At 40.8% G+C, this 13,710-nt stretch overlaps 1 protein-coding gene across 1 annotated transcript; it reads left to right on the top strand.

Annotated features, from left to right (window-relative positions):
• Positions 1-5,138: 5,138 nt before the first annotated feature.
• fgf19 (fibroblast growth factor 19) lies at positions 5,139-10,348 on the top strand (the record flags this gene model as incomplete). Its single annotated transcript, XM_084541720.1, has 3 exons — positions 5,139-6,775; positions 6,859-6,962; positions 10,034-10,348. Exons 1-3 carry the CDS (start codon positions 6,571-6,573, stop codon positions 10,346-10,348), a joined length of 624 nt encoding a protein of 207 aa, XP_084397846.1. The 5' UTR covers positions 5,139-6,570.
• Positions 10,349-13,710: the final 3,362 nt, after the last annotated feature.

The raw sequence follows: 13,710 nt of genomic DNA on the forward strand, positions 1-13,710 counted from the left end.
TCCCTTTTCTTTCTTTTTTTAAGTGCCATCGAACAAGGAAAACCTACACCAGTGGTAATCTGTGCTTGTCCTTGCTGTTGATTACCATAGCATTCATATTTTAATCCTTGCTCTGAACACAGAGTTTGTTTTAGATTTGGAACATAGAAAACTTTCCATGGAAGCTTCCTAAGTTCTATTTAATTCTTACTAACCACAAGAACCTTTGTTACACTGGTAACTCTTGTTTCACAGCCATAGGCTCCTCCATACTCGTGCAGCTGACTAAATAGTACCCTTAATGACTAGTAATCTTATCTTCATTGTCTGATTGCCACTTTAAAGTGTTCCCATGCTCACAGTAGGGGCTAATAGTGATCCTGTGGGATGTGCAAAACACCTGGAATCATTCAAGCGAAAGTGGATGAATGGTCAATTGTATTCATACAGTGCCTTTCTACCTATTGGTACTCAAAGCCCTTTACAGTGCCAGAGACACATCTACCCATTCGTTCATAAAAGCGCATACACATTTAAAACCCAGTGCCAATCGCTGGGAGCCACTCAGGGTCTCGCTCAAGGACACTGGATCGAAACCGCTAATCCTCTGGTTCACGGAGTCTGTGGTTTGAATCTGGTCACTATACACTCAGACAGTATAGGATGAGATCATTTTAACAAGCTTAAAGTGGCTCTACTAATTTATAAACATTAGCTAACCCATTATAGTGAGGGCATGGAGGAATCAGCAGATCTGTTGATTGTATAGCCACACTGACAATTCATTTGTGACAATAATTGTTATTCAGGAGCACAGCATAATGACTGGTACAGTCTCTACAGCTGATTTGAATACCGCCAAGAGGATGGTCTGATGTGAACCTCATAACTATCATTCTTCCTTTCTCTCTTGTCGTCTGGCACTTTGATAGTATAAGTGGCGGTGCACTGTTGCCTTGACAAGAGCAGGACATATTTATTTCCTTCTGTTTAGTGGAATCCAGGCTAAAAGAGCCGGAGAGAATGACATGAAGACAACTTTGAGCTTGGTGAAAGCATGATGGGCCTGGTTAAAGGTTGATTCTGCACCCTCTTTCCTCTCTGTTGTCTGAAAGCTTTTAATAGATAGACAGAAACAGGAAAGATTAATGTACCACTGTGTGAACGAGGTATGTGATTCACAGCAGGTGTTCTCTCAAACAGATTGTGAGGACATTTGAATGCTTCCACTAAGCTCCTGATTTGCCTCCGGAGTATCCAGAAGGTTTGTGCTGCTTTGCTTTCCTAATGGGCGGATTAATAAGGCAGTCAGACAGTCAGTCAGTCAGTCAACACACATGACTGGATGGCAGTCATATGTTTTACAGGTTATCTTAAAGTTAATATTCTGAGAATCCAAATATAAAACCAATTTAAATCAAATCAAAGTGACACTTTTCAGAGAAAAAACAAACAAACACAAAAACATTTACAGCACTGCTTGGTTAAGAGTCTATCAGGTTGGCAGAGCTGCCACATTGCAGGAGCATTGCTCTTTCTCTGCCCTCTTCAGGCGTTCCAAAACCTTTTTTTTCCTCTTCTTTTAGCCATTCTTTTCTGGATTTGGATGTGTGCTTTGTGTGCTTTGCATCATTGTCACGCTGAAAGGTGAAAGTTATCTTCATTTTCAGCTTTCTGAAAAGGTTCTGTGCCAAATTTGACCAGTATCTGGAATTATTCCAGATCCCCTTGTAACTGTATCCAGACTTAGATGCATTTTTTATCAGACAAAGTGTGTTCCTTGCCCCACAGCCCAGACAGATCAGGAACACGAGATAGTGGCCGCATGTAAAGAGCAGCCAGTTTTCTGTTGGTCTTCTCGTAATTTGTGTGTGGTGTGCCACGTGAGCATTCCCTTTCAACAATGAGCTCTCCTTGATGCTTTCTAAGCTGGCTCACCCTTCTCGTAGTACCATTCAACTATTCAAGTGTTTTGGTAAACTTCTGGTAAAGTCACGTTAGTAGTGTTCCACAGGAGCTTGATCAGAATTAGATCCTGACCAAAATCAAATATCAAATCATAAAGCAGTGTGTACGCTTATGCAGTCAAGTTATTTCAAGGTTCTTACTTGTATCTTTTTTAAAGTATTTAGTGACACTGCATATGATGTAATGTTTACATTAAATGCATGAAATCTGACAAATTATCTTTATTTTTATATATCACAAAAACCTGCAGTTATAACCAGAACATTTGGAAGAGCCATTTGTGTCCAAGCCTTAACTTCCTGGCTGATGTCTTGAGAAAGAATGCACATCATCAGCCATAACATTAAAACCACTGACAGGTGAAGTAAATAATATTGACCATCTTGTGACAACACAATGTTCATTCATGTGGATGTTGCTTAGACATGTAGCACCCACCTAGACCAGACCAGACACCCCCACCCCATAGCAATGACACTGACGGCAGCAGTCTTCCATAGCAGGATGCAGCCTGACACAGGCACACACACAAAAACGGTTTAGGAACAACTAAAAAAACATGAAGAACAGCACAAGGTGTTGACCTGGCCTCCAAATTCACTAGATCCCAAACTGATCAAGTATCAGTGGGATGATCCACAGAGGCCCCTCCCCTCAACCCATAGGACCCAAAGGCCCCCACTAACAACATTCTGTTGCCAGACACCACAGGACACCCTCAGAAGGCCCATGTCCATTCTCTGATGAGTCACAAATGTTTTGGAGGCACAAGGGAGACCTACACAATATTAGGAAGGTGATGATAATGATATGCCTGATCGGTGTGGATTGGTCATGTGTCTGTTATTCCCGCTCAATCAACATCAAACAGTGTTCCATGATGTATCGCCCCTTTGGGTGATATGACTGCAAAATGCATAGGTCCCATAGCTTGCATAGACTTTGTAAAAAAAAAAATAATAATTGTTTCAACCTGGAGACACTGCAACGCTACATGACCTCGAGTTGGGCTTCAAACTGTCATATTCTTATGACTGTTTCAACAGCCAGACATTCCTGGGAAAGCGCTGGCCATGTTATATGTGGAGAATAAACTAGTAATGAATATGATTTGACTGGAATTGATCATTTTGCTGCTTTGAAAGAGACAAGCAAATGTTCAAAATAAGTGGGTAATGTAATTTAAATGACAGGAGTAATGTGATTGCATTTGTTGTGTATTAAGTCCAATGTCTGAATTGTAAATGATTAAACGTATCGCACATCGTAAATTGTTGTATGCAATTGCTGCTATTTGCTATTACATTAAAGTAATCCCAGTTGCATCCAAAACTGAGGAATGGCAGCCATCTACTGGTTACTAGCAGTATCACTACTTGAGTTAAACGTCAAAAAGCAATAGTTCACTGTCTATTTAGCCTGCTGTCAACTTGGGTCACCTTAGACATAACAGTAACAGTTGTCTTTCTTGAGAGATTAGAGAGAAGTTGCCGCTGATGCACACCATTGCAACACATCCTAAAAGTGTACAAGGAGACACAGATGACATTAAACCCACAGTGAGAAATTAAAGGCGACAAAACCCAGCTCTGAATGTTTGGCCTATGTTATGATATCTACACGTGATTATAAAGTAGTTATTTTTATCTGTACCTCTTTATTTAGGTTCTGTTGATGTTCACATATTTGTCATTTACTAATGAAGGTAAGGTCTGACAAACATATCCCCAAAAGACCTTTGGCCAGAGTCTTCTGATTTCAAGAAGCTGTGGGAGGGCAAACAAGCAACTTATAATCTAACAGTGCAATGCATAACACACCAAGTCATGCTGCATCACACTGGTAGCATTTTGTGGTTTTAACATGTTATTTGTAGCCCTGCTATCTTGACAAGAGGCCGCCTACTCCTGTTCCCTAAACTTAACCATCATCAAGTTTCAAATGAACTGCCATGACATGTGAAATCTGCCTGAAATGACGTGGCAAAATTTCCCCTAGCTGAATGCAGCCATAATTGAGCGATCTGTGCTTTTGTTACTGTGTCAAATCAAAATGTCTGCTGTGCAGACAAGTCTGTGTTGAAGGTGCAGGTTGGCGCAGGTTAGCTCAACAGGTGCAACAGAAGGGTAAGGTAAGGTAGGACATCAGTCAAATGGACTGTAAATATTTGTGGTGTGGAAACAAAGTGTAATCAGGCAAAGTAAGTGAAAACAGTTGTGTGGTTGGCAAAGGCGGCACATGCACAGATTTCTTGAAAATACACAGATGTTTTAATGCCTTTTACTTTGTCAAATCCCAGTGTCACCTGCATGCTTTGAAGTGTCCACAGATGTTTCATTTGGCCTAAACCTACAAATCATGATGATGTGATGATTGGGTTTAAGTGCCAAAGACGCTTTTCTAATGTGCACACATTAAATAGAATCTTTATTATTTACTTCAGAGGAAGTCTCTCCTGATTGGTTGGCTGCCATCTAGTACCAAAAGCTATGCTGACATTTTGGGTCAGAAATATAGTTAAGACATAAGACATAAGACATGAGACATAAGACATGTTTATTGATCCCACGTGTGGGAAATGACCTTGTCACAGTAGCGCGGGAATTTGGCAACAAATATAAAACAGTGACGACTTTGACTTCGACAGGGGAAAATTACCAGGGGAAAAAAACACAAGTACTAATTTGAAAAATATATACAAAAAAAAACAACGCTTCGAAAAATATATAGAGAAATATAAAGGCATTCTGTATATACAGTGTGGTGGTGCTTTACAAATAAATAATTGCTAAAACTTTAAAAAAAAAAAACTATAAGATGGTGAGGTAGTGGTTCGTGCAAAAAGGCAGTGCAAAAAAGGCAGATTTATTAGTGTATAGCATGTATGTCCATTTCCAATCGGTTCCAGACAGACAGGTCTGATCAAATGTGACTATGTGCCTTTATTCAAATGTTAATGAATATACACATATACCTGTACATAGTTGTAGTTGCTCAACAATCTAGTTAAACAGAGGCCATTACACCATCTTCCTGCATAGGGGATCAATTTGCAATGTAAAAACATATCCAAAGATAAGCATTTGGATTCTGGGCCTCAGATTGCATTTTGGTGAATGGTGGTGTTTGCTCTGATTAGAGTTTAACTCGTATGTAAATCAAAGGCAGAGCAGCGGAAGCACAGGCCAGAATGTGATAAGAACGGAAAGGATTCTGTTATTGCAGAGTGGAGTGACCCAGTCTCACAGCTCCGTTTGGATTTAGACCAATCTGTAGACTTTACCCTGTCCACAAATAAAAATGTGCAATTTTACAGAGCACATTTGGTAGCACTTTATGCAACGTAATTATGCAATGTCATCAATATGAGACACCAGAATTCTATAGGTGAGAGTCAAGCTTCAGCTGCAAGACTACCTTCTGCCAGACTACACTGATTTATGCTTAAGTGGAAGCTTCCTCATGCTATACTGTGGGAACTCATTCAACCCATGTGTATCAGTATCAGCCTATCAGACAGACATGTTGACATAGAAAGACATGACGGGGAGCCAGCATGCCAGAAAGCAAAATCTCTCCAAATTTTAAATTTGCAGATACACAGAAAATAGTATTATTATTATTACTACTTCTAAATCTACTCTTTCAAAAGCTATTCTTATTGCACTGTTTGTTCTTTAGTCATTAGACTACTTAAATCATCTTATACTGCAGTGCAATCCCTAATGATATTTGCATGATCAAGAAGTAAATGTTAAGGGTTAGTCAGCGTGGAACTTATGGTTTAATCTGTATATTCCTGTTTTGTATGTGAAATAGTCTATTTAATATTTTCTCGTGTCATGCCTAACATTGTACAGTGGACTAATGCTGATTATTGGCGGCGATCTGTCTCCTAATATTGGCTTTAATTAACATTTGGTGCGTATTTGTGAGAGTTTTTATTTTAAAAGTGAACTGAGGCTGAATAAGTGAAGCACCCGCGGGAAAGATCAGCAGGTGCACGAGTTTCATGCGCTGAGTTGTGCGAAATTCGCTACTGCGCCCGTGATTTCTGCGTCTTGATTCTAACAAAAAGCATTAGCAAAGGTAAGAGGGGATATGATATTTGTTGGGATAAAATACTTGGACATTTGCGGTGAAAATGAACATAACAATCTTTGGTAGGCTATTCCAGAGTTAAACGGACGCGATTCGGCGATTCCATGATCATGCGTGAGTTTAAGGACCAAATGTTCTAAAGGTACTGCTGAGTCAGCTCATTCAGTTATTAATCAATCATCTCAGAGTAAAGAGACAAACGAATCTTGTGCTACTAAATAACATGCTGAACTGGACTCCTAGTGTGATCATTTTATTCTCGCTGAGTTTGCTGAGTATTTACTTCCAGCGCTTCGCCTGATCTGTGAGTGGGCTGGCGTCGGGGCTCGCCAGGGGACAACGTAGAGCAACGAATCAGTTGGATGTCATGCAGGGGTGTGTTGTGGTCTGGTTCTCGGAAAGTGGATTATCTGCAGCTGATAAGGACGGATGACATAAAAGGCTGCGTTAAGGTGAGACACACTTACTCCACTGCCAGCTTGAAAAATCAGCCGCAGCACCCATCAGGGAATTTAACTAATCATGTTGCTGCTTTTTGTCACGGTATCCAATGTGTTTTTTGTTGCTGGAGTTGTTTGCTTGCCGCTAACGGACCGAGGCCCGCACGTCGACCACGGCTGGGACCAGGTTGTGCGCCTCAGGCACCTGTACGCAGCCAGGTCAGGACTGCATCTAGTGATCAGTCGGGATGGACAGATCCTAGGCTCTGCTGACCAGACTCTATACAGTAAGTTGAAAACAAAACACAGAGTTGGCAGACTGCCGTGGGCTTGCTGGGATTTTTCATTTTGATTGCAATTTGACCTGTAGGTTTTCTGGAGATCCGTCCAGTGGCTCCGGGCTGTGTTGCCATCAGAGGAGTAGCGACCGCGCGGTTTCTCTGCATAGAAGGCGATGGCAGACTTTATTCATCGGTAAGGAAATAATATTAATATACATTCTAATGATAAATCAGATGCCAGGGTTATTACTGGCAAGTGAGGAAAAAATAAAGTTTTCAATTTATTAGAGTGATCAGCAGATACTTCCAGTTCTAATACACTGTTGCCCATAAAGTTAGAATAAAACTATTTTTGACCTCTTCTCATTAAATGATTGTGACGCTGTGATTTATTCTTGATAGAGCTGAAAACTGCATTGATCATTCTCTTCCAAACATATAACTGATGTGCAAATAGGACTAAGAAGAGGAACGTGTCTGAAAAGAAATGTTTTCCAAGTTTATGGGCAACACACTTGGACTGACATTTGTGCTCGATAAAAGTAAAGGGAATTGCTAAAACAATTCAACAAGTGAAAGCTGATATTAGTTATCTTGATCAATAATTAATGATTCATTGTACTTCACAATTCCTTCTTCAAAGTTGTCTAGTTTTAATATCGCTAAATTTGGGTTTCTTTGATTCCTGGTTTTCCATCGTTACACCTCTTGCTAGGTGTCCTGACAGACTTGCAACCAGCTCCTGCCTCCTCACCTTTTAGCCAATCACATTTCTCCAGCCTCTGCTCCTGTTAGCCAGAGCAGCCAGACAAAGGGAAACATACAATTTCCAGGTAGAATTGTCTCAGTTGCTCAGTAAGATGGCAAAGTTAGCAAGGGCTCTTTGTTTTACTTTGAAAGTAAGAAAATCAAACCCCACGAGCCAACCAAGTTCATATTTCAACTGGTGGGAAGCATTTCTAGCTTTCCAGCCACGTTAACTGTGCAGGCTGTTATCTTCCCGTGTCTGTGACAGTCCGTTTACTGCAGTATATTACATATATGCTGCAGGAAATACAGCAAGGGCCCTTTATGTAAGAGCATATGGATGTTAAAATCAATATTACTGTTTATTTAGTAGTATTTTGGTATTTTACAAGCACCATTTTCCACAATCCCCACTTTCATTGTCACTGATTTAACATAAACTGAAATGTTAATCTCTTTCTATAATCACATGACCCTTGTAGTCTTTTAGCACTTACAATTGCAACTGGTAAACCGAATGCCAATCCAAAGATTAGGTGCTTGTTGCACAGACCACATCTAAACTTTCCATACAGCATAAGGAAAGATGACCACACAGTGTTACTAATCAGTACTAAAATAGGGTGATCTTCTAACTAATTTCATCTCTCCAAATTTTGTAACAACAACGACCAAAAAAAAAATAATAATAATAATTTCAGTAAAAAATATACATAAAACACAGCTTTTCTCCAAAATGGGCATACACTGATTATTGCAATATTGATTTCTTTCGTGACTGTTGAACTGAGGCTTCCTCTGCTTTTCATATGTTGTTAATCAGCTTCCATGTTGAGAAAACACTGCATGCCAGTCAGCCATTCATTCAAACAGTTGACCAGTTCATCAACCTTTGTCCAGTGTGTTGCAGGCTAGGATGTGTTTGCAAAGTGAAAAACCTGAATGAAAAGGCCCAGTAGCAACAACAACCTTGGCCTCTGGCTGGCTATCTTTGGCCAAGGTAAACAGCCATCGAAGAACTCGTACATACATATATAAAATAAAATGAATCCCAATAGAGAAGAAAGCAAGTAGAAAAACAAGCAGAAGCCGTTAGGAAATGAGTCTGACACAAACAAACAGCAATAGCTACACGGGTGGCTAATTCAGGAGATTAGTTGTCATTGTTTTGGATTGAGGATCTATCTATCTATCTATCTATCTATCTATCTATCTATCTATCTTTCTATCTTTCTATCTATCTATCTATATTAGATCATGGACCAGAATTACAATCAAGGAGGGCTGTTTATTGTAAATAACTGTGTACCAACCCTGCCTTTGTACAACACAATTCTGATGGTGTCAAAAAATTCCCCAAAAATTCATGCTTGACAAGGTTCACCTGTTCATTGAAAAACAACGCCAGGTGACTACCTGAAGCTGAATGAAAGAATGCCAAAAGCATGCAAAGCTGTCAAAAACTGTCTACTTCGAAGAGTCTAAAATATAAAAAAGAAGAAAATTCTGATTTGTTGAACACATTTTCTTTGTCAAATCATGTTCAAGATATAGATTAGTTATGGTAATATAAAGAATCTAGCCTTAAAGTGCAGATAAGGCCTTTGCTGTAGCTATTAGTTAGGGTCTTGCAGCCTTGAAAGGAATGCTTCATCAGGCTGAGATCAGGTGACTGACTCAGCCATTGCAGAATACTTCTACTCTTTACCTTCAAGATCTCTGATTGATCACCTGTATATTTTACTTCATTGTCCATATATCAATGAAGCAAATGGGTCGCTGTTAAAAGCAATAAATGCTAATGCCATCCCATAGCCTCCAACATCTTTTCCAGATGATGTTGTATGCTTCAGATCACATACCTATCACATGTACTGTATGTTGATGTGCAAGCTACCCCATGTCACGTGCACTAATGCACCCCCATACTTGCTTTTGAACTGTGCACTGATAACAAGCTGGATGGTCCCTTTCCCCCCTCAGATGTGGCATCCAAAAGAATTTCAAAATTTGATTCGATAGACCACAGGTCAGTTTTCTTTGTTGCCTCAATCCATTGGCCAAGGTGTTCGGAACCAATGTTTACTGACAATGATCATGAAATCCCTAAAATCTTTATGGAGTTTTTTTTTTTTTTTTTCTTATGGCAATACAGTGTTCTTAAGTTGTGGAAATGTTTTCCAATGCAGTCTTTATTTCTGAGAGACTTCACAGGGATGCTCTTTTTATACTCAGTCACGTTAGTGACATTTCACTATTTAATGTAAATAGGCAAGAGATGTTCCACCATTGCTTTTTTTCTTCATATTACACAATATTTCCAGTATTGTCACCTTGTTTCCTTTTTTGTGGAATGTGTTTCAGGAATAAAACTCTAAATAGATATATATTTTTATAAAACAACACATTTCTTAGTTTTCAACAATCAAATGTATGCTCTAAAGCGATAACTTCGTGGGAAACTGGATTGTCGTGTAGTCACATTTTTTACATTCAAATGTATTCCATTCTTTGCAGGACATGTACAGCAGAGAGGACTGCACCTTCAGAGAGCAGATCTTACCGGACGGGTACAACAGCTACATCTCTGACACACATGGAGCCCTGCTCAGTCTGGGAAACCACCGGCAGAGGCTCCAGGGCCTAGACCGAGGTGTTTCGGCTCTGGCCCAGTTCCTCCCCAGGACCAGCACCCTGGATCAGACCTTGTTCTCTGAAACAGGCATCCTTGACCAGCAGAGTGTGCCACAGACAGAAAAGCCTGTGGTCTCAATGGACATGTTTGGAAAGCTTTCACAGATCATTCACAGCCCCAGCTTCCACAAGAGATGAGAAAGCTGCTCTAAGTCACCTGTTAATGGAGAAATCCTGAGGTGTCCATGCACTCCTTCTTGGTTGTTGTGAAATCAGGGACTAACTGCAGGTCTAGCCAGCTCTACCTGGGAAGATCACTGCCAAGCACTGTCAGTCGACAGAGCAGAATACAAGTGCAGCGTACTACAGAGTGGAGAGTGGCTTCTGTACAGAGTGTAATGCTTTGTCGTTTTTCACCAGCACCATAGAACAGAAATGAGAAAAGCCCATGCACACTGGCAGGAATACGTTTGTTTAGAACACAGAAGATGAGCACTGACTAAAGACGAACAAAGAGCTATGCCTTCAGATGGGAAAAGGAAAGAATGCCATATTATTAATGGTCTGCTTTGTGGAAGTGAAGTTCAACACCAGCAAGTATGCAGTGGCTGTAAAGGAACAATCAGATATTCTGTCTGTAAGGCTTGTCGGACACATTCCGCTTAGAATGGACAATACGCATTTAGCCAAAAAGTATTCAGTAATAAAATAAGTATTCTGCTTCTGTGAGTTAAATAAGAGGAAAAGGACAGCAGTGGGATACTACATTAAAAACATATTTTTTTTATTTTTTACACCTGGCAAATGTATTGTTATCTGGTAGTGGTATATTTAAGTTGTTCTACTTCTTTGGTTATTTAAATGTTTGTGGCTTGTATGTTTTATTCATTCTTTAAATGTAATGGGAAACGGAGAGAATGTGTTGCCTTGTTTAATGCTGACTTTGAAATGAGTTTGAATAAAGGTGACAACGAAGCACTAAAGCTGGATCAATGTACAATTTGCTATCGGCCTTTTTTAATGGTCTAAGCCCAGCGTAAGAGCCACATATTCTTTAAGAGGGTCGTTTTCCTCCGAGCCACCAGGGGGCAGCGAAATGTCATGCGTGGCTGAATGTCATGCGGCCGAAGGTAGCTACAGGTGTTTTAAGTTTGGCTTAATTATGTGTTTTGTTTGCTGAAGTGGAGGAGCCCAACAGTTTTCGACTGTGCTCGAGTTTATTTTTTCACCCATCATGTTTTCATTATAACCAAAGCTACCGTCAATAGAAATAAAAGGACATTCTAAGTAAATAACGGAAAACGGACTATTGGTTTATTATTTTCTTTTAAACTGAGTACACGTCCCAACACAGCTTCAAGCCCACTATCAGCCGGTAGCGGCTAAGTAGCTACAGGACTAGCCATTACAATTTAGGTCGAAAACTGGTTCGTTTGCTGGAAGCGGCGTGTTGTTTCACTGGGATCAGCGCGACTCGTTTATGGATTCCGAAATCGCGAAGAGACATCACGGAGCTACACCACGGACTGATGGCGTCGGGGTCTTCTGCTCGCTTGATCGGAGCTGCACAGGAGCCGCTCTAGTGTCGTCGGGGCACCGAGCCACGGATACCAGAACGTCAGATCAACTGACTGCCGGCCAACACTTGGGGGTATGTTCAGCGCTGAAACAAATGGTCTTTAAATTGTGTGCACACGTAAATCCAATGCATTAGTCGCAACCGTCTTATTAAACTGCGCGTTAAGACATGTTGTTGCGTAGGTAGGCCTACAGTTAATAAACTGAATAATTATAGAAGAGGAAAAATCGCGACCGATCGATGCGCGTAGTGACGGCAAACTGTCGGTAAAGGATGCTGAACTCAATGGGGACGTTACAGAGCAGCAAGCGGACGTGGTAAAAAAAGCGCTCTGTTAAATGAACACATAAGGCCTTATCGGACAAAATTGAGAACTTGCAACGGAACAGAAAGGCTAAACTTAGCCTAATAAACTGTCTAAATTAAAGGTAACAATTGTGAACTTAATGGGTGATAAAGAATATGTGAAAGAGGTGAAATGTAGGTACATTTGACAAGTAGGCTACCAGAGTTTGTGTGACGAAGCAAAACAAATGCATGTGACGTTATGGAGGTTATTGCTACTGATGAAGCAACAAAACATGATGTGTGGTATAAAGCAAAAATGCTGAATGTTACTGATTTTAGTGCTGAGGTTAAACAGTGGTTGTATAACGTTCAAAGTTGCCCTGCTGATGATAATGAAAATGGCAATGGTGAAATCTGTGACAATGCTAAAGAGGGCATTGGTGCTGAAGAGGAAAGTGTTGCTGAACCTCAGGACAGCATTTCTAATGTGGTGTCGCATAACTTCAGTAAAGGGTCAGGTCGTAAAAGCTCCAAAGGCAGACTCTTCTACTCTTCCCCCTCATCCGCACGCATCAAAGCACAAGCGGAGCAAGCCGCACTCTTGGCGCGTGCTGCCGCTTTAAAGGCGAAGCACAGTTTGGAGGATCAGGAATTTCTTCTCAGGAGGAAAAAGGCCAGTGATGGCAGCAGTGTTTCAGGTGGAAAAGATGGAATGGAGTCATATTTCAGGAAAAGGATTCAATGTAAAGACATTGCTGACCACTTCACTCCTAAGATAAGCCATGAGCAGTCCTCACAGCAACATGTCTCTCATCATGCAGAACAAAGCAAAACCTACCCAAAAATGGAAAAGGCAGCTGCACCTGATCACCAGAGCAAGGATGAACCCTCTCAAAGCACCAATCAAACATCAGGAGACATTTACAGTTTGCTGCAACAACAAAATCACATAACATTCCTTCTTATTAAAACGCAAACCTCTCAGCTTCTACCGCACAGGGAAATCCCAGTTTTCAGTGGAGATCCCTTGCAGTTTAACACATTCATGAAGGCATTTGAGCATGATGTGGAAGCAAAAACAACTGAAAAAGGTGACTGTTTGTTTTATCTCGAGCAGTTTACCAGTGGACAGCCAAGGGATCTTGTGCGCAGTTGCCTCCATATGCCATCTGAAAGAGGTTACAGCCACGCCAAGCATCTGCTCAAAAAACATTTCGGAAATGGCATAAAGATAACAGCTGCCTATATGGAAACGTTTATTGGATGGTCAAGCATCAAATCTGAGGACGTTAAAGGACTTCAAGCATATGCGTTTTTCCTACGTGAATGTGCTAATGCTATGGAGGACCTGCAATACCTGGAAGAGCTAAACATGCCGACAAACATGAAAATCTTAATTCAAAAGCTTCCATACAAACAGAGAGCAGTGGACAGATGATTATTTTTTTTGTCCAGTGCAAGGAAAAGGCAGTTTGTAAAATCTGCAAAGAGACAGTGGCGGTGTTCAAAGAATTTAACATCCGCTGACACTATAACGCGCCATGGAGGGCAGTATGCTAGCTTGCTGGGCCAAGCGAGGAGAGACAAGTGGCTCGGCTAAAAAGTGGATTTGCCGCCCAGCAGAGTACAATGCTACGCCAAACACAGACGAACCTGTCATCCGTTCGGGCCAGCTTCAAGATAGCTAAACTCA

The sequence above is a fragment of the Chelon labrosus genome (genome assembly GCF_963514085.1).
Source record: "Chelon labrosus genome assembly, chromosome: 3".
NCBI lineage: Eukaryota > Metazoa > Chordata > Actinopteri > Mugiliformes > Mugilidae > Chelon > Chelon labrosus.